The sequence below is a fragment of the Manis javanica genome, chromosome 2 (genome assembly GCF_040802235.1).
Source record: "Manis javanica isolate MJ-LG chromosome 2, MJ_LKY, whole genome shotgun sequence".
Taxonomy (NCBI): Eukaryota; Metazoa; Chordata; class Mammalia; order Pholidota; family Manidae; genus Manis; species Manis javanica.
In genome coordinates, this window is record NC_133157.1 from 92,529,232 (window position 1) to 92,556,048 (window position 26,817).

General features: G+C 38.8%; 2 protein-coding genes across 2 annotated transcripts in view; one reads left to right on the forward strand and one right to left on the reverse strand.

Annotated features, from left to right (window-relative positions):
• Positions 1-26,817, forward strand: part of CENPP (centromere protein P) — a 274,606-nt gene that overhangs the window by 77,538 nt on the left and 170,251 nt on the right. The window contains exon 5 of the mRNA XM_036991366.2: positions 5,671-5,767. Coding sequence (XP_036847261.2) covers positions 5,671-5,767 — 97 coding nt within the window. The remainder of the gene's footprint in view (positions 1-5,670; positions 5,768-26,817) is intronic.
• Positions 9,854-26,817, reverse strand: part of OGN (osteoglycin) — a 28,895-nt gene continuing 11,931 nt past the window's right edge. Inside the window, exons 3-6 of the mRNA XM_017644013.3 lie at positions 19,676-19,834; positions 17,510-17,712; positions 12,313-12,408; positions 9,854-11,545 (exon numbers count right to left, since the gene is read on the reverse strand). Of these exons, the coding sequence (XP_017499502.1) occupies positions 11,375-11,545; positions 12,313-12,408; positions 17,510-17,712; positions 19,676-19,834 (629 nt within the window). The 3' untranslated portion in view covers positions 9,854-11,374. The remainder of the gene's footprint in view (positions 11,546-12,312; positions 12,409-17,509; positions 17,713-19,675; positions 19,835-26,817) is intronic.

Sequence of the window (26,817 nt, forward strand, 5' to 3'; positions counted from 1 at the left end):
GATATTTTTTGCCATCGGCACCAGTGCACTGTTGGACAGTGCGGTAACAGGTAGAGTGTAATTCAGTGGCTTTTTGGCAGGGGTCGGGACAAGGCCCTGGTTTGCCATCAATTGTAGGTATAATTTTGGGTTTTCTTACACATTTCCAAGACTGGGGAGTCCAACCCACTCCAGATGCAGAGATATCTGCTGTGAGGTATGCTAGTTTGTCTTGGCAGTCTACGGGTCTTCTGGTAATAATTTGACCAGGTAAATATTTTGTCCCTTGAGATGTTATTTGTGTATGTCCTCTCAGGCTAGGTTCTAAATCCATCACTCCTCCCTTACAATCACAAGGGCTTCCATACAGCTGAATGAGGAGTTCTTCCTTATTTGGAGGGGGTCCAAACCCTCCTAGGACAACAGTGACTATTACAGTAGCGATAAGGGAATGGGTAGTAGACATGATGACATTTTAGGGTTTAAATGAAAATAGGCAAGATCACTGGTAGTGGGCCCTACAACTGTGCTAACAAAGGTCAGATGGGCTTACCTTGTCCAATGATGATGAATATTTATCTTCTCCCTGAAAGGCAAGGAAAAACTGTTCTCAGGGTGGATTCTCCTCCCTGGAATGTATTGAATTATTACAATTTCGTTTTGAAGAAGTATTGATGGGTTTAACAAGGCGTTCGGGTAACCATCGAGGTCCGTTTCCCTGTGTATCATAAACACAGGCGTGACCTCTACCCCAGATAAGAACTGGGTCGGGACCATGCCATTTAAAAGTTAAAGGATCTTTCCATAGGACTTCTGCAAATTGGGTTTTTGTTTCTTGGTGCCACAACCTGTCGGCGGCTGACTTATTGTGGCTATCTAATTGTAAGAAATTGAGTGTAAATAAAGCATGATTAAGGAGGTTTTTTGGAGAGCCTCTTATAGGGTATGCTGTGTTGGTTTTAAGTTTGTTAATTGTACTCTTTATTGTCTGATGGGCCCGCTCGACTATTCCTTGTCCTTGGGGGTTGTACGGGATACCAGTGATATGCTTGATTTGAAATTGGTGACAAAAATTTTGGAATGCTTGCGAAGTGTATCCAGGTCCATTGTCTGTCTTAATAGTCTGAGGCTTACCAATAACAGTAATGCATTGAAGAACATGGGCTATGACATTCTTAGTGGCCTCTCCACTGTGAAGGGTGGCAAATATAAAACCACTGTAAGTATCAATAGTTACATGGGTATATTTAAGAGCTCCAAACTCAGGAATATGGGTAACATCCATTTGCCAGATCTCATTAGGGAGTAAACCTCTCGGGTTGACTCCTAAATGGGGGAGGGGCAGTGAGGTAACACACCCTGAACAGTCTTTAACAATCTGCCTAGCTTGTTCTCTAGTAAGTTTAAATAAAAGCCGAAGAGTGTGAGCATTCACATGGTGAAGAGCATGATATTGACTAGCTTTGGTAACTGCATCGGTTGTAACAGAATATGTGAAGCGGGTATTTTGATCTGCAAGGGCATTGCCTTGGGAGAGGGGACCAGGAAGGTCGGTGTGGGCTCGTAGGTGTCCAATATAGAAAGGGGCTTGTCTGCGTAATATAAAGGTTTGGAGTTGTTGGAAGAGGGAAACAGCATTGGTAGAAGGCTTAATGTGAGGGACTGTTTCTAGAATCGGAACTGAATATGCTATATAAGCACTGTCAGTATACAGGTTAAAAGGAACTTGACTCAACACTTTGAAAATTTGTAGGATAGCAAATAATTCTACAAGCTGAGCTGATTTGAAAGGTGATTGAATGCTGTGACTAGTGATACCTCAATCAATTCATGCCCCTTCCTATATAACCCAGCACCTTTCCCTAATAAAGCGGAACTCACCGGTGAATTGCTGCTATGTGTCGCTCCTTTCCTTTCAACTGTGGTGGTTGCAAAATGATGATGTTTCCAGTCTTTCTCTTCCTGCACATTTCTCAATAGATGTTAGGCCTGTGCTTAAGAAAGAGACCAGCCTTCTCCCCTGTATGTATATTTATGTACCTATTTGTTTATTATATGTGTGGTTTCACTCATTATTTTTTCAATGACTTATAATTCCTTACTCTTTTTCCTTATTTCGGTGCTCAGATTATCTTAGACTTGATCAATGGGAACCCCTTCAAGCTGGCTGCTAAATCTGTGTGATGTTCCTTCATATATTTTTGAGCACTTCCCTATATTCTGTCATAAGAAGATTTTCCAGGCTCAAAATATACCTCTTCTGCCCCAGTATGTAAATTTAAAAATAAGTAAATACATGTGTGTTGAAACATATTATATACTTTGTACTGCATTAGTGACTAAACATATAGATGAACAAGGTACATAATGTCTGACTTTGTGAAGCTGACAAACTTGTGAATGAGTAAAACCAGTAATGCATGGCATGGTCATTGTTGGGGTGAGTGATCCAGGAATGTGAGTGCAGACCTGCCACATGGCAACATTGTTGTATGTAGCAGTGAACAAAGCAGAGCACCTCCACCCTCATAAGCTTTTTTTCTAGTAGGGCAAACAAACAAAACTGGCATGTAAAACAGGTAATAGGTTAGATAGAGGTAAGTGAAGTGGGGAAGGTAAGGTAGGATGGGAGGTGGGAGTGTGCAGGTGTGGAGAGGCATCCATGCTCGAGGTGGTTGGGCAGGCCTTCTGGTGAGGCTGGCATGTGAGTGGGGCAGGAGCTCACCTTGCCTGGATGTGTCCAAAGGGATATCATCTCCAGAAATTCAAAGTGTATCACGTTTTACCTTGTATTATTATCATGCAGTATATGTATCTTATCCTTGGTATAAATTTTACATATGTGATAACAACGGTGTATCTTCATATCACATATTTCATTGGTTTTTTCCTTAGGCTACATGATTAACACTGAATTGAAAAAGTATTTCATCTCTGTGGAGCTTTTTCTTAATCTGCAAAATGAAACTGGATAAAATTATTTATACAGTTCTTCATTCCTAAAGTTCATGTTTGTTTAACAAACAATAAAAATATTTCTGATAAATAACAGAACTTATCAGAATTAGAATAATAGAGCTTTTAGAAGAACACCTGGGACTGAGGTCTCATTTACAACATGGAGAGATCATGAATATTTGGGGAATGCTTCTCAGCAAAATGGATCTAGAAAATACTGTTCCTTTGGACCACCCACTCTCCATAAAATTGCTTCATCTTACATACTTGTGGCACAGATCCCTAAACTCCTTTAGTAAGTATGTGCCCACCACTATTTATAGTATACCCAGTTGCACTAGTTGGATCGTGTCTGAAGAGCACACTCACAAGCTAGTTGTTCATTGTCTAGGAACTGGCTAACCTTGGGGGTGGGTGTATTGCTTGCAAGGCTGTATTTATTTGAACTGACTCAGAACTTGTCCTCTGTGAAAGCCTTTTCGGTGGGTGCATTTTTTGGACATATTTGGAGGCAGTTTTTAAACTTTGTGGTTGCTGGAGGTGGTGGATAACAACTGGGGGAATTAAGAGGCTAACCAGAAAGTTTAAAAGGAAGCTGGACAACAGGATGGTCATAGGGACTTTGAAAAGCTGTGATTTCTGCTGGGAATCTAGAAGGTTCTACCCTTGTGTTGCACTGTACTCATTCCCAGGGTTATCACCCTGTTCATGAAAGCCACAGGTCAGCCCTGAGTTCTCAGCACTGGCTAGTCATGAGACTCTGCAAAAGCAGGGAGTGAAGGCTGAGGTTGTGTTGGCAGTTGCCGTACTGAGCGTTGGAGGCCTACCCCAACACACACAAAGACCCTGTTGGCAAAGCCTGGGAGACATATGAGTTCTACATGCTTGAGTAAAGCTGTCCAGATATTAGCTAACAGGGAGACATGTGAGTTATAGGTCTCATGAGTTATAGGTCTCACTATATGAAAAGAACAATCACAATAACAATAAAAAACCCCACAAAAACCCTGAAGAGACAGGGAATCTAATTTCAAGAACTGCCACATATATTGCTTAAAATGTTAAGGTTTCAATAGAAATTACAAGACAGGCAAAATCGAAACTGAGTAAAACAAGAAAGTATGGCCATATGTAGGGATATAAAATAGAATATCAATAGAAACCTTCCCTGAGGAAGCCCAAATACTGGACGTTTTATAAAAAAAGACTTTAAATCAGCTATTTTAAATATACTTAACTAAATTAGATAGTGTAGATAAAAATTGTATATTTTTACTCTACCCTTTGGTAGTTGTGGATTGCCATCTGCTCTGGCATCCAGGTTGGCATCTACAGGAGGCAAAAATAAACTCCAAGGTCTTCCCTTAATTCCTGAAGTCTCTACCCATTCTGCTTTTTGTCCACATTTCAGAATCTCCCAATACTTGCTTTATGTCCATGGTTCTAAATTTTAATTCATGGCAGCATTCAGGTGGAATGTTCTTATTTACTCCATTGTGACTAGAATGGGAACTAAATCCCAGTCACTTACTGAATGAGTGATCAAATGAACATATGCATCATACTTAAACTTGCTTCTAAATGTTTGTGGGTGTCAATATAACAGTAGGTATAAGTATTAAGAGAATTAAGATAAATTCCTATGGAAGCCCATATTTGTAGATATTTTGGAACAGGACATGTGGCATGGTGGCAAGGTCATTGTTCAGACAGTCGTTCTCTAACACCAACTGGGTGTTTGATTATTTGATTCAGTTTTGACACTAACTGCTTGGATTTAGTACAGAATCATAGACTGAGGATAGCGTCTTCCATGAGACTGCCCCAATTGAGATATCAGCCAATAGTCCTCAGAGACCACCTGTACTTCCCACCTACTAGATTTTGGGATTCTCCATGGTCCCCTTAGGTTTGATAATTTGTTAGAATGCCTCAGAGAACTCCCTAAAAGTGTTATACTAAATATTACATTTTTATTATAAAATCTACAATCTAGAAAAACAGACAAATGGAAGCAATGCTTAGGCCAAGGTGTAGGGTGGGTTGGGGGTTAGGGGGAAGAGAAGAAATGGAGAGTTTCTCTTCCTTCTCTTTGTGGAAATGAGGTACATCACCCTCTCCACACAACATGGTCACCAACCAGGAAGATCCACTGAGCTTTGTTGTCCTGAGTTTTTATTGGGGTTTCATTACATAAGGCATCATTGATTAAATGACTGGCCATGTGATTGACCTCCTCTAGCCCCCTTCTCCTCCTTGGAGGTCTGCTTGGCCCAAAATTCCAACCCTCTAATCCGTGGTTGGTCTTTTTGACATCCAGCCCCCACCCAGGGGATATGTAGGGGAAACCACAAGTTACCTCATTAGCGTAACAGGCACCATTGTCACACAGAGATTCCAAGAGGTTTTGAAGCTCTGCCAGGAACTGAGAACAAATACCAGATATATTCTTTATTTTATACCATGGTAATTTCAAGGAGAATGTGGCATTTCAGGGAGATCTTGAAAGGTGGGTGGGATTTAAACATTTGAAGATGGGGATAAGGGCATTCGGGCAAAGAAAGTATCCTACAGGGGTGCACACTTGAAATCACAGAGTTCAGTATATAGAAACACATTAAGTACTTTAGTGTTAGTGTAGGATATTTAAAAAGCAATGATAAGGTAAAGAAAACCAGGTTGGGGCTCTCATTTGATGATATTTATTAACCATAGAATCTTTCATTCCTACAGAGCAGAAGAAAGAAGGGATCTGTTCATGTTTTTCCGAAGCCTACACTTTTTTGTGGAGTGGTGTGAATATCGTAAGCGCACATTTAAACATTTCAAGGTAGAGTCTAAAGTCTTTACATTTAAACATACATGAAAAGTGAAACTGGTGTTGGAGAATTTAACATAACATTCTTTCCTTAGAGTTTTTAAACAATAGAAAATATTTCCATTGGCTTCTGGAATTTGCAATTATTTGGAATAGATGGAGGAGGAATGCTTCTGTATAAATCAGTACAACATTTATATTATTATGGTGTATCTTGAAAGAAGTATACTTCTTTCTTACTTGTTTTATCATACACATTTTGAAAATTGACCTGTTTAAGGGTACTTGAAGTAAAATGACAGATACTAATAATGAATATTAACCAAGCAGGCTTATCACACAACAGTATAATCTTTACTTCCTGAGTCAGACTGTATTTTGAGTTTCTTAATTATTATATATTTCAAGTTTCAGTATTGAAGCCTGGTTATTGTAAAGTGATGCTTTATGAGTCTAATGTGGAGACACTTAAAGACTTCTTTTTATTCCCTTTGTTTTCTGGCATAAGTAGATTTCTGTATGGCTGCATTGTAAACCCCAGGCTTCTTTAGTCGGACAGCACGAATTACTGGCAGCAGTGATCCACTAAAAACAAGTTCTGAAAGAGTCAGCATCATTAATGGTTCAAGGTTCAGGGTTACCCAAGCCTAACCACCTCATGACTATTGTTTTCGTGACCATTACTAACTCCTTTATTTTGGATTCTTTTTTAACATTATTCTGTTATTTGCATTCTATTTGGTTGAGCTAATAAAATTGGCCTGCATAGGATTTTCTTTAGAATGAAACATGCCAGTACCTGTATTGTGGTTCTTTGAGGAATCCTTGTGATTATGTTGTTTATTTGTAGGTGCTCTTGCACAAGCACGATTAAATAGCTCTGTGTCACAGTTGGTAAAGTGCAGTAGTGACTGAGGAGTATGCTGACAGTAATGGTGTGACTGATATGACTGTTTACTCACACATTGAATGGGTGTGGGAAATGTGAATGCTAGTCCCTTTCCAGAGCCCATTTGCCTGTAGGTGCTTTCAAGGTAGGTGTAGAAGTACAATTGGTATGTTTTTCCAATAGAGGATTGATTGCATATGTGAACTGGTCTTTGCTGGTAATAAAATTACTAGAATGCAGAGAAATATTCACACTGTTGGGTAACCATCCCCACCATCCATCTCCAAAACTCTGTCATACAGGCTTACCTTTCCCTCCTTCCCATTCTGTTTTGTTTCTATGAATTGAAACACTCTTGGTACCTCTTTTAAGTGAAATCATAATATTTATCCTCTTTGCCTAGGTTATCTCACTGAACACTATGTCCTCAGGTTCATCCGTGTTATAGACAGGTGTCAGAATTTCATTCTGTTTTAAGGCTGAATAATAATCCATTATAATTTTTTACCATATTTTGCTCATTTATCAGTTTGATGGACATTTGAATCAGTTTCCACCTTTTGGCTGTTGTAATTAGTGCTTCTATGAACATTGGTGTATAAGTATCTGTTTGAGTCCCTACTTTCAGTTTGTTTAAGTATATACCTGTAAGTGAAATTGTTGGATTGTATAATAATTCTGTTTAAATTTTTTGAAGAACCACATATTCTTTTCCATAGTGGCTGCACCATTTTACAGTGGTAACAACACTGTGCCAGGCTTCCAGATTCCCACATTCTTGCCAACATTTGCTAGTTTTTGTTTTTGTTTTGTTGGCCACAGCCAGCCTAATGAGTATGAAAAAGTATTGTCACTGTGGTGTGACCGGCATTTCCTAATGATTAGTGATGTTGAGATCTTTTCATGTCTTGTTGGCCATTCATGTATCTTCTTTGGAGAAATGTTTATTTAAGTCCTATGCCCATTTTTGAATCACAGTTAATTTGTTTTTTGTTTTTAAGTTATAGAAGTTCAGAAGTTCTTTATATGTTTTCCGTATTAATCTTTTATCAAATATATGACAAATATTTTCTCCCATTCTCTAGATTGTCTTTTCATTCTCTTGATGGTGCGTTTTGATGCAGAGACGTTTTTCATTTTGATAAAGTTCAGTTTTTCTATTTTTTCTTTTGTTGCCTGTGCTTTAATGCCATGTCTAAGAAATCTTTGTAAAATTCAATGTCCTAAATGGACTAAGGGTCCAATTTCAGTCTTTTGCATATGGAGATCCAGTTTTCCCAGTACGCCTTATTGAAGAGACTGGCTTTTCTTCATTGAGTGGTCTTGGCACCTTTGTCAAAATCATTTGATCATACATGTGAAAGTTTGTTTCTGGGATCACTGTTCTATTCCATTAGTCTATCTCCTCCTTATGCCATATGTTTATTACTGTAGCTTTGTAGGTAAGCTTTGAAATGAGGAAGTGTGAGTCTTCCTATTTTTGTCCTTTTCAAATTTGTTTTGGCTGTTTGGAGTCCCTTGAGATTCCACATGAATTTTAAAGTGAGTTTTTCTGTTGCTTCAAAAAATGTCAATGGGATTTTGGTAGGGATTATATTGAATCTGTAGACTGCTTTGGGTAATATGGATATATTAACTTTTCAGTCTTCCATTTTATGAACACATGTCTTTTCATTTACGTCTGCCTTATGTTTCTTTCAGGAATGTTTGTAAGGGTAAATATTTTTAATTTTAAGCCTCTATCATTAATCATCAGTGTCAAGAATGAAACAGTATCCTTTTAAGATAATGGGATCAGCATATTTTTACTTTCAGTATTTTATTTGTGATTTAAGGGTGAATATAAGGTTCTCAGGTACCCATGTTCATATCTTCTTATCTATAAGTCTTAATATTATCATTTTTTATTTGCATTTTTTATTAAGGTATCATTGATAAACAATCTTATAAAGGTTTCACATGAGCAACATTGTAGTTACTACTACATTCACCCGTATTGTCAAGTCCCCCCCCACATACCCCATTTCAGTCACTGTCCCATCAACATAGTAAGATGCTATAGAGTCACTACTTGTCTTTTCTGTGCTATACTGCCTTCCCCGTGACCCACCTACATTATGTGGGTTAATCATAATGCCCCTTAATCCCCTTCTCTTTCCCTTCCCACCTACTTTCTCCTACCACTCCCCTTTGGTAACTGCTAGTTCTTTCTTGGAGTCTGTAAGTCTGCTGCTGTTTAGTTCCTTCAGTTTTGCTTTGTTGTTATACTCCACAAATGAGGGAAATCATTTGGTACTTGTCTTTCTCCACCTGGTTTATTTCACTGAGCATAATACCCTCTAGCTCCATCCATGTTGTTGCAAATGGTAGGATTTGTTTTTTTCTTAGAGCCAAAAAATATTCCATTGTGTATATGTACCACATCTTTATCCATTCATCTACTGATGGACACTTCGGTTGCTTCCATATCTTGACTATTGTAAATAGTGCTGCAATAAACAATGGGGTGCATATGTCTTTTTTAATCTGAGATCTTGTTTCCTTTGGGCGCATTCCTAGGAGGGGAATTCCTGGGTCAAATGGTATTTCTATTTTTAGTTTTTTGAGGAACCTGATATATTGCTTTCCACAACGGTCAATCGTCGAACTGATTTACATTCCCACCAACAGTATAGGAGGTTTCCTCTTTCTGCGCATCCTTGTCTTAATTTTATTTTTAAATGATAATTCTGTATTTTCAGATTTTTACCAGTGCTCTTCCCAAATTATTATTTTATGTAAGCAGCTGACTTTTAGATTCTATAAAATTTTAAAGTTATTTAGTGATGTGTTTTCATTTTCAGTTTATATAAAGAATGTAGGAATTCATCATTCTTTTGACATCTGGAAACAGAAGAGACGTGTCCCCTGACTGCTTTCCCCAGTGTTGGTCCTACCACTCAGCTATCCTTTGTCAAGTTTATATTTCCATTTAAAGTTATAGTTTATTTCCATTGATTTATTCAAGACTGATTGTTTGAAGATTCTATTTTCTCCAAATAAAACAGAGCACTTCTGTTTAGATAGATTTTATTTTACACTAATTACTGTATGTTCAATTCAGATGTGCTCACTATCATGCTAGGCACTTTGAAAGTATAATGGAAATATTGATGTGTTCAGTGCACAGAGGGAGTTTTCAGACACAGAAATGAGGCAAGCACACAAAATAATGAAAAAGCAGTATAATAATGATTAGAGTTTATCAAAATAAAATAAATGAGTTAATAAGTGTCATAGGGGAATTGTGGGTTTAAGAGATCACAGATGTTTTAATGAAAAAGCTTTGTCTTGGGGTCAGCCTTGACAAATGGGAGGAAAATTGAGAAACAGGAGGTCATTCTAGGCAGGGAAAAAGTGGAAGCAAATGCTTAAAAATAGGAATAAGTATTTGTTCTGGGAATAGTATACAGATACCAACTTGGTTCTAATGCATAATCTGTGTGGAAACAATGCTGATAACTTTTATATATGCAGTTCCAACTCATGTTTCTAAAGCACTGATAATTTGTATGTAACCCCAAACCAATGTGGAGACTAAGACTTTCTGGTGGGGTTTGGGCAAGAGGAAAATTATTTTAAGAACTTTAATCTGGCAGCATTGTGTCATCATAAATCATCACTAATAGACTGAAGATGACTTCTCACCATTAAATGTACCAGTTAATCATGGGTCTTTAGAAAATGTTGCTCAGAAGCTTTCCTGTGAATATATAGTCTGTTTGCATGAACATGGATACATGTGGGTGTGTGGTTAGGTAGTGTACAGTTAACACCACAGAATTCAATTTATTTTCATGTCTTCCATTCAGACAAACATTGATGAAATTCTCATTCCTCTAGTGTGAAAAGAAAACATTTTGCTGTATACATCATATTTGAAAGATTTTACAATGAAAAACTTTATGGCTATTTTCTGAGAAATGGGATAGATTCTCAGCATTTTTTATACTGATTTTGGTCTGCTTGACTTCTTAAAATGCTTTACAGTAGACTTAGAATGTTAATATTTAGATAAAAGAAAATTTTGTGCTATTTTATTGAAGCCATTGACTGTGTGACTACAAAGCAGAATAACTTTGAGTATTACTGTATTTAGCTCTTGATTAGAGGGTGAAATCAAGAGGGAAAGTTTTGCCTAGGTATGAGACCAAACCCTAATTCTCAGACTAAGTAAAAATATAATAGCTGCCTTCTTAGAAAGAAAACAAAGTTCCTGCTTCATGATGAATAATGTGTGAATCATAAAAGAAAAATGAGAGATCACTGGAAATATTTAGCTTTTCAGAATTTTTGGAATGTCTTCTTTTAATGCTTGAGGGATCCTACAAAGGCCAGGAAAGCAAACAGTTGAAACTTTCTTGGATTTATCCTCTCTTCATTAGTAATGGAAGTAATGCTTCTTAAACTTGGGTATTTATAGAAAAACATACCTTTTAAATGGCACTGTAATATAAACTACAAGGATTTTGTAATGATATTTAAATCTTTTCACATTACTTTGTTTCGAGCTTACAGAGCCAATCTTACTTTTTTACTCATTGGTATATGTAAGATTTCTTAATATCCTTGCTTAAAACGTAAAATTAGTTCATAGTGGGATGCAGTTAATACTAAAGGAATATTTATGCTTTGTTGAGATAGATTATAGGTGTGTATATATTTTAGTTTATATGATGCATTGATAGTAGTTAAAAGTATGACCCTACAGGCAATCTTTTTAGGCAGATAAAACTGTTGGGGTGCTTTCCCAGGACAATGGGGTTGCCCTCCAAGCGGATTTCTTCAATGCGGTTCCGAATATAACGAGTGTCATTAGCCTTGCAGAATGTGTCATCTGTAATTGAAGTTATGTTGTTAAACTGGAAAATAAAAAGGAAAAATTACTCAGAAATCTGAAATCAACCTTTTGTGTGTTATGTAATGGGACCTCACAGAATATTTTACCTAAAAAGGGATTCTTAAAATACAGTATGTACTATGTGTCTTCATGGTAATAAAACCCCTCTGCAGTGTGGGCCCCTTTTTTAGGTCTACAGTGTTCCTTTGGAAGAGCAGACTACTTACTATAGTACTCAGAGTAACACTCAGGTAGCAGGAAGTCTGGAGTCTAAGTAAGATTATGCCCAGTGCAAGAAGGATTGCATACAGATGTCTACCAGAGGTGGTGCTGAGTCTTTAAAGAACTAACTAGAACAAACAGGAATTCTTGTGATGCCAAAAGACCAATTTTAGTTTATTTTTATTCCCTCTTCACTTTTCTATTACCTCAAATTGATGTTGGACAATAAAGTTGGCTGGAAAGTCTCTGAAAGCAAATGTTTACTGCTATTTAGAACAAGAAGCATAAACCAAAGGTCTTTATGTTCCCTACCTTCAGATCCACCTGTCAGTTACCTAGGAGATGCTCAGTGCACACCTGGTGATAAACCCCATGCTAAGAGCAGACCTCACACCCTGTGTTGTTGGTCCTTTCATGGTGCTCTGGTCAAGAGCATGCATTGGGCTAAATAGCAGTAGTTTTAATTGGCAAAATGTACGTGTGAGTGAGTGAGTTTCCTAATGAGTCATAGGCTTCACACATAGTAATTCAAAGTAAAGTCAGATATCATGAAAGGAGCAATCATACCTGAAGATGAATTACACGTAAACTTTCTGGTAAATTAAAAGGCACAGATTCCAGGGCATTGTGGTCCAAGTAGAGGAAGGAGAGGTTATTCAATTTCTGCAAGAAAAAAACACTTTTCCTTGAGTGTTACTGAGGCCAGTGCATTTCCTCAGTGTACACACATGTATGTACACATGTGAACAGATGCACACCCTGAAGTAAACATGTAACACTAGTAATCATTGGCATGGTAGTTTTTTGGTTTGTTTGTATTTGGCTTCACAAGCAGTATATTTTGGTCCTTGACAAAGGGCGATAGAACCCTGCTTCGTACCCACACTTCTGTCTGCTCCTCTGACTCCTGAAAGCCCAGCCAGGAACAGCCTCTGTCCTCCTGTCAGTTTCTGGGCCCTTTGCCTCTGTCTCGGAGGAGCTAATGAGATCACTCCCTTTGCAGGACTGAATTTACATCCTGCTGCTTCCAGAACCTCCCTTGAATTTCCAGAACTTGCCATGGCAGCTCCACCAACTTCTAGCAAAATGAATACTCTTAAGACACATGCACTTGTTAGTAAGATGTTTCCCAAAGTAATTTATCAAATACTTGTCTAGGTATGATTTTTTCCCTAAGGGGCTTATGATGGATTACGCATCATAATCAGGAATCTATTGTGTATAATTTCATAATACAATTTCAAGATACAATTTCCCCTGACATTGATCTTTTATCTAATCTTTAATATGCATCCTGCTGCAGATTTTGCTAATTTTGTTCGTTTGTTTGTTTTGTTTTTAGAGTTAATTTGCTGTTACTTTAATCCTTTCCTAAGCATCCTATCAACTACCTTATGGGCACAAAGCCCGTCTTTCCCATTTTGCCTCTCTATATCAGTTAGATAGAGAAATGTGATTTTATCCATGGCTATTGCAGTCTAGGGCATGAAGGAAAATTACAAAGTAGCCAAGTTTATATTTCCATGCTAACTTGTGGTGAATCCCTTTTGCAGTGCATGTGTAAAATCTAAATCATTCAGGGAAAACCAAGATGGCGGCGTGAGTAGAGCAGCGGAAATCTCCCAAAACCATATATATTTTTGAAAATACAACAAATACAACTATTCCTAAAAGAGAGACCAGAAGATACAGGACAACAGCCAGACTACATCTACACCTGAAAGAAGCCAGTGCATCGCGAAGGGGGTAAGATACAAGCCACGACCCAGTGGGACCCGAGCGCTCCTCACCCCAGCTCCTGGCGGGAGGAGAGGAGTCAGAGCGGGGAGGGAGAGGGAGCCCAGGACTGCTACACACCCAGCCCTAGTCATCCGCACCAGAGTGCAGACACACTGCATGTGTGGGGTGCTGGAAACTAGGGAAACAGGACAGTAAGACCTGTGAGCGGGTCCCCGCAGCCAGCGCACCAAGGACAAAGAAAAGCAAGTGCTTTTTGAAAGTTTTAAAGGGACAGGGACCCCACAGCTGGGTGGAAGCGTCCCAGGACACCTAGCCCAGCAGCTGGGAATCCCAGGGAACTCCAGGCACCCTAATCCACTGGGCGGCAGCACAGTTTGGAGGCCCCTCACGGCGATAAATGGTCTCCTGCCAGTTCCCCCTCTTACATGGCTCCGCCATATTGGAGAAGCAGCCTGAGGCTGGCCATGCCCACAGCAACCAAGGAGCTAAACTCCACAGCAGCTGGGCAAGAATTAGAAACCCTGACTGCATGCTGCTACCCAGCACAAGCCGCTAGGGGGTCGCTGTTCTTCCAGGAGAGGAAGGCCACAAACCAGCAAGAAGGGACTTTATCTTAGCCAGCACACCGCCAGCTCCCCACAACTACCTCTGTCACCATGAAAAGGCAGAACAATTTGATACAGACCAAGATCACAGAGGCAAACCCTGAGAAGGAGATAGACCTAACCAATCTCCCTGAGAAAGAATTAAAAATAAAGCTCATAACCATGCTGATGGAGCTGCAGAGAAATATGCAAGAGCTAAGGGATGATGTCTGGAAGGAGATTACAGAAATGAAACAATCTCTGGAAGGATTTATAAGCAGAATAGATAAGATGCAAGAGGCCATTGTTGGAATAGAAACCAGGGAACAGGAATGCATAGAAGCTGACGCAGGGAGAGATAAAAGGATCTCCAGGAATGAAACAATATTAAGAGAAATGTGCAACCAATCCAAAAGGAACAATATCTGCATTATAGGGGTACCAGAAGAAGAAGAGAGAGGAAAAAGGGATAGAAAGTGTATTTGAAGAAATAATTGCTGAAAACTTCCCCGAACTGGGGGAGGAAATAATCAGACGACGGAAGTACACAGAACCCCCAACAGAAGGGACCCAAGGAGGACAACACCAAGATACATAATAATTAAAATGTCAAAAATCAAGGACAAGGACAGAGTTTTAAAGGCAGCTAGAGAGAGGAAAAAGGTAACCTACAAAGGAAAACCCATCAGGCTATCATCAGACTTCTCAACAGAAACATTACAGGCCAAAAGAGAATGGCATGATATATTTAATGCAATGAAACAGAAGGGCCTTAAACCAAGAATACTGTATCCAGCACGATTATCATTTAAATATGAAGGAGGGATTAAACAATTCCCAGACAAGCAAAAGTTGAGGGAATTTGCCTCCCACAAACCACCTCTACAGGATATTTTAGAGGGACTGCTCCAGATGGGAGCACTCCTAAGACTAAACAGATGTCACCAGAGAAAATAAAATCACAGCAAAGAAAGGAGACCAACCAAATACTAACTAAAGGCAAAAAATAAAATCAACTACCCACAAAAGCACTTAAAGGAAACACAAAAGAGCACAGAATAAAACAACCAACATATAAAGAATGGAGAAGGAGGAATAAGAAGGGAGAAAAATAAAGAATCACCAGACAGTGTTTAAAATAGCTCAGCAAGTGAGTTAAATTAAACAGTAAGATACTAAAGAAGATAACCTTGAACCTTTGGTAACCATGAATCTAAAGCCTACAATGGCAATAAGTACTTATCTTTCATTAATCACCCTAAATGTAAATGGACTGAATGCACCAATCAAAAGACACAGAGTAATAGAATGGATAAAAAAGCGAGACCCATCTCTATGCTGCTTATAAGAGACTCACCTCAAACCCAAAGACATGCACAGACTAAAAGCCACAGGACGGAAAAAGGTATTTCATGCAAACAACAGGGAGAAAAAAGTAGGTGTTGCAGTAGTATCAGACAAAATAGACCTCAAAACAAAGAAAGTAACAAAAGATAAAGAAGGACATTACATAATGATAAAGGGCTCAGTCCAACAAGAGGATATAACCATTATAAATATATATGCACCCAACACAGGAGCACCAGCATATGTGAAACAAATACTAACAGAACTAAAGGAGGAAAGAGAATGCAATGCATTCATTTTAGGAGACTTCAACATGCCACTCACTCCAAAGGATAGATCCACCAGACAGAAAATAAGTAAGAACACAGAGGCACTGAACAACACACTAGAACAGGTGGACCTAATAGACATCTATAGAACTCTATATCCAAAAGCTACTATTTACAACAGCCAAGAAATGGAAGCAACCCAAGTTTCCATCAGTAGATGAATGGATAAAGAAGATGTGGTACATATACACAGTGGAATATTATTCAGCCGTAAGAAGAAAACAAATCCTACCATTTGCAACAACATGGGTGGAGCCAGAGGGTATAAATAAGCCAGGTGGAGAAAGACAAACACCAAATGATTTCACTCATATGTGGAATATAGGAAAAAAGAAAGACTGATGGAACAAAACAGCAGCAGAATCACAGAACCTAAGAATGGACTAACAGTTACCAAAGGGAAAAGGACTGGGGAAAATGGGAGGGAAGGGAGGAATAAGAGGGAGGAAAAAGAAAGGGGGTATTACGATTAGCATGTATAATGTAGGGGAGGGGCACGGGGAGGGCTGTGGAACACAGAGAAGACAAGTAGTGATTCTAGAGCATCTTACTACGCTGATGGACAGTGACTGTAATGGGGTTTGTGGGGGGGACGTGATGAAGGGGAGACCCTAGTAAACATAATGTTCTTCATGTAATTGTAGATTAATGACAACTAAGTAAATAAATAAATAATTAAATAAATAAATCTAAATCATTCAGACATTCCTTTTTTGAAATGCAGATCAGCTTTCCTAGGTTTTTAACATGCCAGTTATTCAAAGGCTTAATAGCTTGAATTACATATCTTCAAATTACAAGGGTTTTATTGTTTTTTTTTAAAGTGAGCGCAGTTTTCAAAAGTCTCTTAACTTCTGAGGAACTCTGATGAATCTTTAGAATGTCCCTTAAAGTTGAAAAGGAATGCCTTAATTGTAAACAAAAAGAGAAATGGAATGTTTTTACATTTTCTAATATTGTACATTTCTGTGATTACGTGAACCTTATAATAGTGAATATTTGATAGTTTTAGGTGCTTCTGATAGAAGCTACAAATCTTTTGAATGAGTTGTCTGTTGCCAAGAGTAGTGTGACCATCTCCTCCTCCTGTGTGGGCTCTTTCCAGGATTGGGGGTGTCATATCAGCAGTGGAGGACCTGTGCTGCAGATTCTTTCTGCATAGACTGCATTTGGGGATAACCTGGCTACCTAAATCAGAGTAGATCACCTTGCCTTTTTCTATACATTTATTTTCTTGAATTACTAAGTTAAGAAATATATTTATTTTTTACTACATACGTAATTTTGTATTAGGTGCCATCATGAAATTTAAGAGAAAATGTACTTAACAGAATTTTGTGGCCTGATGCTTTTACATATTAAAAGTAAAATTCATTGTTTACTTCATGTTTTCTTTCTGTCATTTTTTAATTATTAATACTGTAAGGAAAAAGAAACAGACAAAAACTCCCATCTTGAGGTTTTGTAGCGTGTTGGTGCCATAAGAGTGCGAACTATATCTACGTAAATAAATATTTGCTGTGTGAACAAGTCAAAAAGATGGAAGGCAATGTGTCCCATGAAAGAAGGTAGGGTTGTGGTAAGTGTGGTACTGGCATACCTAGACTAAATCAGCCTTATAGTATGGCTGCTTATTATGTAAATAAAGTCTTCATTTAGTAAATTAAAATTGTTTTAATATATAGAGCAAAATTCTAGAACAATTTATCATGTTGTCAGCAGCTATGTAAAGTTGATACTGTGTTCATAGTATAAAATACTTACTTTGAATGCATTTGCTTTGATCCCTCTACTCTTGATTTTGTTGTATTTTGCATTAAATAGAGTAAGCTTGGGAGGAAGAGCTGGAAGTTTCAATAGTTGATTTTCAGCTAGTGTAAGTTCTTCTAACAGGGTAAGTTTTGAAAAAGTACCATCTTCTATTTCTTCAATCAAATTTCCCGTAAAATCAAGTCTTCTTAAGTTAGCTTGAAATAAATACAAATAATACAGAAAATATACAAAAAATATGAAGTTAAATTCTCATTTGTGTGGACTGAAGGAGAGCATTTGTTTAACAGGTTATGCAGCCACCTTTTATTTTTAGCCTCTGGTACAGCATCTACAGTTACATCAGGTTTTATTGAATTAACTTTGAACATCTACTCTGCTTGACCCTGATGACCTTTCTCCTTAGATTCTCAGGTTTGGAAGGGAGCTTAAAGTAGATGGAGTCCTTCTGTCCTTTTCTGCTTGAATTCTCATGGTCTTCAGGCAATTTGAAAGAAAATCTTGTTGCAAGTCATGGAAAACAAGCATTACTTTTGATTGAATATTATCACATAAATATTTTTTGTTTTTTTGCTGGTCTGTTGCACTGTGATTGTGGGTATGTCATCTTAATCTCTCTGTACCTTATTGCATAACAGCAGACAACAATGTTCCCTAATTTGTAAATGTGATGCAGACTGAGAAGGAGAAATTCAGTGTGTGTATCTTACCACTTTCGTCTGTCTGGAATGATTAGGACATGTCCCTTCTCACTGCTTTAAGGAGTCATGTCTGCCAGGTCACCGTGAACACTGAATCAGTGAATACAGAACCATGTGGCTCCTAGGAAATACCCAGGATGAGGTGCCTTCCAGCCTCTGGTGGCACATTCTCATTAACCAGTCAGTACAGAACATCATGCATGTTTACTTGTGAAGGCGCGGTTGTCATGCTTGCCGTTAGTGCGCTAGTGCTGGACTCAACCCTCACTGCTCTGGCTCATGCTTGAAGGAGGCTTACCTAGCACGGTGTTTTCCCTGTAGGCACAGCACAGCCATCCTGCACTTAGGAACACTAGACAGCACATCAGCACTATAAATAGGTGGCATTTTAAATAGCAGAAAGCACAGACGTGTGAAACACATGGCAGTGAATAGACGGAACAGGACACTATTCACATGAGGGAACTGGAACATAAGGGCAGCACAGTGCTAGTGCGGCTACAACAGGCTGACTCAGACCTGTGCTGTGCAAATGGCCAAGAAAGGGCTGTATGTTTCAGGTTACAAATAATTTTAGCAAGCAGGTAAGTATGAAAACATGGAGTCCACAGATAATGGGAAACAACTCTGCCTCAGTCAGTTGGGAACTAGCAGTGGTAGCATGCATCCAAGTTATGGTTTATCTCATAAATGTGTATGTGGCCAGCGTGCATTTCTTGGTGTGATTTTCTTCAGAAGCATTTGACAACATGGAATCTAGAAACCTTAGAGGCATTAGGGATCCAGGACTGGAGTATGGCACTGCAGAATGGGGGCTTCCGCATGCTCATGGCATGCCCAGTGACCAGCTGTTGGAAGATTTGAGAGGACGCCATAGTCCAAGGTTGTCATTGACCCTGGAAGGGTTAAATGCCTCTTTCTCAGCACTAGCCCCATCTTAGAACTGTCTAAGGAGTTTGGTGTATTTAAAGATGACATCTGGGCCACTCCCCAGACCTCAATTGGAAGACTAAAATCTGGTACCAGCATTCAAAAATACTTCCCCAGATATTTTTAATATGCAGCCAAATTTAAAAACCATGAGTTAAAGTAAGGAAAAGTAGTTTCTGTGCTTTTGTACTGAGGGCAGAAAATAAAGCTTTGTGTTGGAGAAGCATCCAACTGTATTGGTGCTGCCAGCTAGCTGAGGAAGAGGGATCTCGAGATGCCAGGGTTGAGAGGCCAGAGCTGCCTGTATGTTAACTAGGCTTTCAGTACCTACATAAATAATCATATGTGGTGGAACATATAAACAGAAAGGACAGTCACCAACAAACAGGTTTTCGTGAAATGTGGTGGTTTAAATACTCCCAAGAGTGACTGCCTCGATATGATTGGCCACAGTGCCTAGAGACTTGTGTTTGTAGGACTTAAATACCAACATCAGTTAATACCAATATCTTACTTAAAATGAACTTACGTATGTCTGCAAAATCTTTTGCAGTCAACTTTTTAATTTTGTTGAATCGTGCATAAAGATAGGCTGATTCCTTTGGCAAGGGTGGTACTACATTGATATCAACTTCCTCGCAGTAGACAGAACCACTTAAACACACACACAACAGGCAGGTGGGCATTTCTAAATTGGAAAACAAAATTGTAAAGTAGTTTAAACATATTTGGCCTCTAGTGGCAGATTAATTGTTTTCATGAATGTTATTTCTCTAATTTGGAAAACTGTTTTACAGAACTATACGTGATAGCAGGAAAGATATGGTCATGTTAGCTTGACTTGTATTGTACCTGATAACTCACCAGAATTGTAGATGCTGAAATCCACAATCCTCTTTTATTCTCTCTCTCGGATCATTTCCTCATTTGAATACCAAAAAAAAAATTCATAAAACTGGACTTACGGTAAATACAAGGTTGATTGATCACTTGATGTGGCACAAACACATTTCAGGTTGGTGATAGTAGCTAATGAGTTTATAAACCACTAGTTAAATAAGCAAACCATTACCTTGAGAATGAGAGTCATCAAAGCCCCATGGGGCTCACTGCATCCTTGCCCCCCTTCTCCAGCTTCTTCAACCCAGAACATTTTCCTAGTCTTTATTTTTCATAGCTTTTGCTTTTTTGAAAATTTTATAATTTCTCAAAGTTTTATTTTTCAGTGCATTTATTTTGCAGAATATCTTTCAATTGGGGTTTCTCTGGGGCCCCTTATTTTTGACAAGAATACCAGGGAAATGATGTTGGGTCCTCACTGCTGTGTGTCAGGGAGCTCTGGATGTCTGTCCCGTTCCTGATGATGCTCACTTCGGTCACATAGCTCAGTGGGTGTCTGCCAGGTTTCTGTAAAGTTACTGGTTTTCACATTGTAATTAATAAATATGTTTTGGAGAAATACCTTGAGATTCTAAACATCTGGATTGTCATCACACATTCACCCACTAGTTCCATCATCTATTGGTGATTCTTACCTGAATCATTTACCACTAGCATAATTGGGAAATAGTGATTTTCTAATTCCATCATGCCTTCTACATTGGTTAGTGAACATTCTGGTATAAGGTGGAACATTCCCTTCTTTCCTGTTAATTTGTAGCAGTATGAACTTATGAATTTCTTATCCTATGGATCATAATATATCACCATCATACTTATTTTGATAATCACATTGTTACAGATTAGCAAGGGCAATTCCTTTAAGCTCTTTTTTTATTTGGCCACAACTTTGTATGCTTAAATGATATACAATAAGTTGTATATATTTATATAATTTATAAATTTTTGGCACTTGTATGTACCCATGAAACTATCACCACAATTGAGTGATCCATCACCCCAGAAAATTTTCTCATGCCCTTTGGTAATCCCTCCCTTCCAGCAACCACTTATCTGCTTTTTGTCATTACACATTAGTTTGCAGTTTTGAGATTTTTTTATCAAAGAATCATGCAGTGTATGCTGTCTCATCTGGCTTCATTCACAATGCACACTGATTGTGAGATTCATCTATTACTGCATGTATCAGTAGTTCATTTTGTCAATATACATAATTTTTATACTGTCATCTTTTACGGACATTTGGGTTCCCAGTTTTTGCCTATTTCAGAGAAAGCTGCAGTGAACATTTATGTACAAGTGTGTGTGGGTTAATGCTTTTGTTTCCCTTGATTAAATATTAAGAGTAGAACGGCTGAGTTATACAGGTGTATACTTCACCTTTTGAAGAAAGTCCCTAGCTTTTTTTCCAAAGTGGTTCTGCCATTTTATATTCCCGCCAGCAGTACATGGGAGTTCTAGTTGTTCCACATCCTCATCAACATCTGGTATGGTCAGGCTTTTTAATTTTAACCATTCAAATAAGGTGTCTTGTGGTATCTCATGTTTTAATTTGCATTTTCCTAATGACCAATGTACTGACCATATTTTTATATATTTATTTGCCATCCACATATTTTCATGATGAAAATATGTCTCTTCATGTCTTTCCACCAACTTTTTTTTTTTTTTGAGAGGGCATCTCATATTTATTGATCAAATGGTTGTTAACAACAATAAAATTCTGTATAGGGGACCTCAGTGCACAGTCATTAATCAACCCCAAGCCTATTTCTCAACAGTCTCCAATCTTCTGAAGCATAACAAACAAGGTTCACCATGTAAGCATGGTGAACAGGTTCTTACACTTAAGTTCTTAAATGGTGAACAGTGCAAGGGCAGTCATATCACAGAAACTTTCGTCCAACAACTTTTTAAATGGGTTTTTTCTGCTACTATTACTGAATTACAAGAGTATATATTATAGCTAAAAGTCATTTGTCAGATTTATGTTTTACAAATGTTTTATTCCAGTCTGTGGCTTATCTTTTTATTTTCTTATCAATGTCTTTTGAAGAGTAAGTTTTCTTGAACTATTAGTCTGCTCTTAATATTGAAAAATTGTGAAGGGTTTTTCTAATTGTATCAAAATGATTTCTCATGCTTAAGGTCTCAATGAGTTGTCTAAAATAAGATATTAATATTAAAAGAGCTAAAAGCTAAGTTGATATGTTACAGAAATATCCAAATATCCTTATATCAACTGTCTTACAGTAATTTCTCATCACATCTTTAACAATTGTCAATTATAAGTCTTTTGTCATTTATAGCCACCATTTTATTACTCCTAACTAGTAAAGAACTCGATTCAAGCAGAGGAAAAATTAGTTATGTAAAATTAAGTAAACTGAGGAAGATGATTTTAATTTCACGCAAATGTCGCTAATCTTTTAAATAGAAAAACAAACTTGACCTTTTTCTCTTGAGCTGGCTTGCAACAGTTTAGTAAATTATACCCTTAAAGCAGAATTGAAACATTTCTCTATCTCTACCTGATCCCTCCAGAATTTAAAAACTCTTAGTGACTATTTTCATATTTTATGGCAACATTTTTATTTTCATTAAGTTCAAAAAGAATCTGCTCTCCTTGTAACAGGACTGATTGAAAACACTGGTTATATTACCAAGAGCTTGACTGGAATGTCATATTTGAGACAACGTGCATAAACTCAGATATGAACAGACAGCTTTAAGGAACTAGATTGAATTAAAGGAGCTAACAAAGCCCTTGGAAGAACTGGCCTGGTACCTTGCTTACAGGGTTCCCAGCAGCTTTACCAGGTGAGTAAGGAAGGTCACTTCCTGGCAGGTGCAGGAACCTCACAGTATCTTGGGGACCTTGATAACAGAGGAATTCACCCAAATCTACAGATATTGCAGGCAACCTGATGGCAAGTCTCGCTTGGCTTTCTTGCCTTGAGAGGCTTTTAAAAGCTCAATCTGAAATTCCTTATAAAAAGTTCCAGCAAAGCACATTTAAAAGAGCCTGTGCAATCAATGGCTGTTCTCGCTGCACTTGTGTAAATAAATAATCAGGCCATTTTAAAGCTAAATTTATTTCATATTAATATAAATGATGGTAATTTTAGAGAGAAAGAAAAATTGTGTTTCAGTAGTGCAGCCTCATCACTATTAGATTCTAATACTCTTCATTGTAAAATAGACTAGATCCTGGATTCTAGTTTCCTAAGAGTATCTGTCCTCTTGTTGGACTGACCCCTTTATCATTATGTAATGTCCTTCTTTGTCTCCTGTGACTTTCTTTGTTTTGAAGTCTATTTGTCTGATACAAGTACTGCAACTCCTGCTTGAAATATCTTTTTCCATCCCTTTACTTTCATTCTGTGTATGTCTTTGGGTTCTAAGTGAGTCTCTTGTAGGCAGCATATAGATGGGTCTTGTTCTTTTATCCATTCAGTGACTGATGTCTTTTGATTGGTGCATTCAGACCATTTACATTTAGGGTGATTATCGATAGGTGTGTGCTTTTTGCCATTGCAGCCTTTAGATTCGTTTTTACCAAAGGTTCAAAGGTAGTTCCCTTACTATCTGACAGTCTAATTTAACTCAGTATGCTATTACAAACACAACCTAAAGATTCTTTTTTTTTCCTCCTTTTTCTTCCTCCTCCATTCTTTATATGTTATGAATCATATTCTGTATTCTTTGTCTATCCCTTGATTGACTTTGGGGACAGTTGCTTTTATGTTGCATCTGCTTAGTAATTAATTGTTCTACTTTGCTGTGGTTTTATTTCCCCTTGTGACAGCTATTCAGCCTTAGGAATACTTCCATCTATAGCAGTCCCTCCAAAATTCACTGTAGAGACAGTTTGTGGGAGGTAAATTCTCTCAGCTTTTGCTTATCTGAAAATTATTTAATCCCTCATTCAAATTTAAATGATAACCTTGCCATGTAGAGTATTCTTGGTTCAAGGCCCTTCTTTTTCATTGCATTAAATATATCATGCCACTCCCTTCTCACCTGTAAGGTTTCTGTTGAGAAGTCTGATGATAACCTGATGGGTTTTCCTTTGTATCTGATCTTTTTTCTCTCTCTAGCTGCTTTTAAAAGTCTGTCTTTATCCTTGATCCTTGCCATTTTAATTATTATATGTCTTGATGTTGTCTTCCTTGGGTCCCTTGTGTTGGGAGATCTGTGCACCTCCCTGGCCTGAGAGACTATCTCCTTCCCCAAATTGGGGAAGTTTTCAGCAATTACCTCCTCAGTGACACTTTCTATCCCTTTTTCTCTCTCTTCTTCTGGTACCACTATAATTTGAATATTGTTCCATTTGGATTGGTTACATAGTTCTCTCAATATTCTTTCATTCTTAGAGATCCTTTTTTCTCTCTGTGCCTCAGCTTCTTTGTATTCTTCCTCTCTAATTTCTATTCCAATTACCATCTCTTCTACATCTAATCTGCTTTTAAATCCCTCCATTGTATGTTCCATTTCAGATATGGAATTTCTTTTTTTTTTTTTATTAAGGTATGATTGATATACACTCTTATGAAGGTTTTACATGAAAAAACAGTGTGGTTACTACATTCACCCATATTATCAAGTCCCCACCCATACCCCAATGCAGTTACTGACCATCAATGTAGTAAGATGCCACAGATTCACTATGTACCTTCTCTGTGCTACACTGTTCTCCCCGTGATCCCCCATACCATGTGGATCATACAGATATGGAATTTCTTAATGATTGAATCTCTGTCTTAAATTCATTCCTGAGTTTTTGAATGTTTTCTGTACCTCCATAAGCATGTTTATGATTTTTATTTTGAACTCTCTTTCAGGAAGATTGGTGAGTTCAGTTTCATTTGGCCCATTTTCTGGGGTCTGTAAGATTTTGGTCTGAACCAGGTTCCTTTGACATTTCATCTTTCTCTGTGGTATCCTCTAGAGCCCAGAAGCTCTAGTCTCTGGAGTTCCTCAGCCCCTGAATTGAGGTTGGGGGTTCCAAGGGAGTGGCACTGGTGCCTGGTGGGAGGAAAGGGCTGTTTCCTGCTTTCTGGCTGCTGTGCCTGTCTCCAGTATCAGAGTCAGTGGGCCAAACACACAGGTGTAAGCCTCTGTGCTTTGCGTCTCTAGGTGTTGCAGGCGGGGTCTCCCTCTGGCTGGCCTGATGGCAGTGCAGTGACTGCCAGTCTGTGAGCTGGTGCCAGAAGGCCAGGAGGAAGGTGCAGCAGGCTGCATGTCACAGTGGGGGGCCTTGGAGCTGAGCAGACAGCCAGGGGGATGGAGTGGCTGAAGCTCCTCAAAGTTTCCAACCTGCTGGGCAGAGAACACCCAGACAACCTTGTCCACTTATCCCTTCTCCTGTGCAGCAAACTCCATGCAAACCCCTGCCCCTTCATCAGCCCTCTAGCTGCTAGGTAGCCTTTTAGACTGCCTGCGTTTACTTTGTCCCAGAGCGGTCGAATGTGGATCCCCCCTCCACAAACGGCCAGAATCTCAGTCTCTCGAGCACTCCGCTTGTCCCAGCTCCCCAACCCCACCAATCTCCAGAGTACCACACAATGTAGGTTTGTGCTCCAAAGCAGACCTCCAGGTCTGGGTGTTCAGCAGTCCTAGGCATTCAGCAGTCTTAGGCTTCCACCCCATCCCTGCTCCATTTCTCTTCCTCCCACTGGTGAGCTGGGGTGGGGGAAGGGCTTGGGTCCCACCAAATCAGGGCTTTGTTACATTACCCTGTTTCATGAGGTCTGCTCTGTTCTCCAGGTGTACACAGTCTGGTGCAGCCTTCTTTCCTGTTGCTGTTTAAAGATTATTTTTATTAACTGTATTTTTGTACTATATGTGGTTTGGGGAGGAGTTCTCTGTCTCACCTCTCACGCCGCTATCTTGAATCCGAGTTCAAACCTTTCTTTTCTTAACCAGCAAAAAGGGTCAAGCATTAAGGCTACTTGCACAATCAGCTGGAGACTCCCTCCATCCTATTGCCTATTTGTCCAAACAACTCCACCTTGTGATAAAAGGCTGGCCTCTCTGCTTACAGATCCTGGTGTCAGCTGCATTCCTTATCCCCGAAGCCCAAAAATTCTTTCATCAGCCCCTATAAAGTACACTCCTCACACAACCTCTCTGAACTTCTCAGCCACTGGGCTCTAACCCATCTCTCCCTGGCCCAAGTACAACCCTCAATTACCTTCTACCTCTGCTGGCCACTGTCTGGCCCCATTCACCTTCATCACCCTCCTTCTTTTCCTTCCCTGCTTAAGTAACCTGTTTCAAAGATTTTTACAGGATCAAATGGCAGCCATTTCCTGGGTAACTACTCAAGAACACCTCCAAATGGCCTTCCTACTTCAAAATATTAGAAAACCCCCTTCATTGCCCCTTCTCAGCAGGAAGTAGCGAAGAAAAGAATGGCAGCCATCTTCCTATACCCTTTTAGAGCCAGGAATGATAGAATCCGGACCTGAGTACCACCTTCCTACTTCAAAATATTAGAAAACCCCCTTCATTGCCCCTTCTCAGCAGGAAGTGGCGAAGAAAAGAATGGCAGCCCATCTTTCTATACCTTCTTAGAGCCAGGAATGATAGAATCTGGACCTGAGTACCACCTTTCCAATAAGCCCACCCACCATCTCAGACAGACCTAGGTGTTCTCTTACCAAGACTACAAGCATTCTCCAGAGGACATGTCAGCAAGCCAGAAGCCCCACCTTTTCTCTGTCCCCTCAAAGAGCCCGCCTAAAACCCTGAACATAAAAAGCCTCT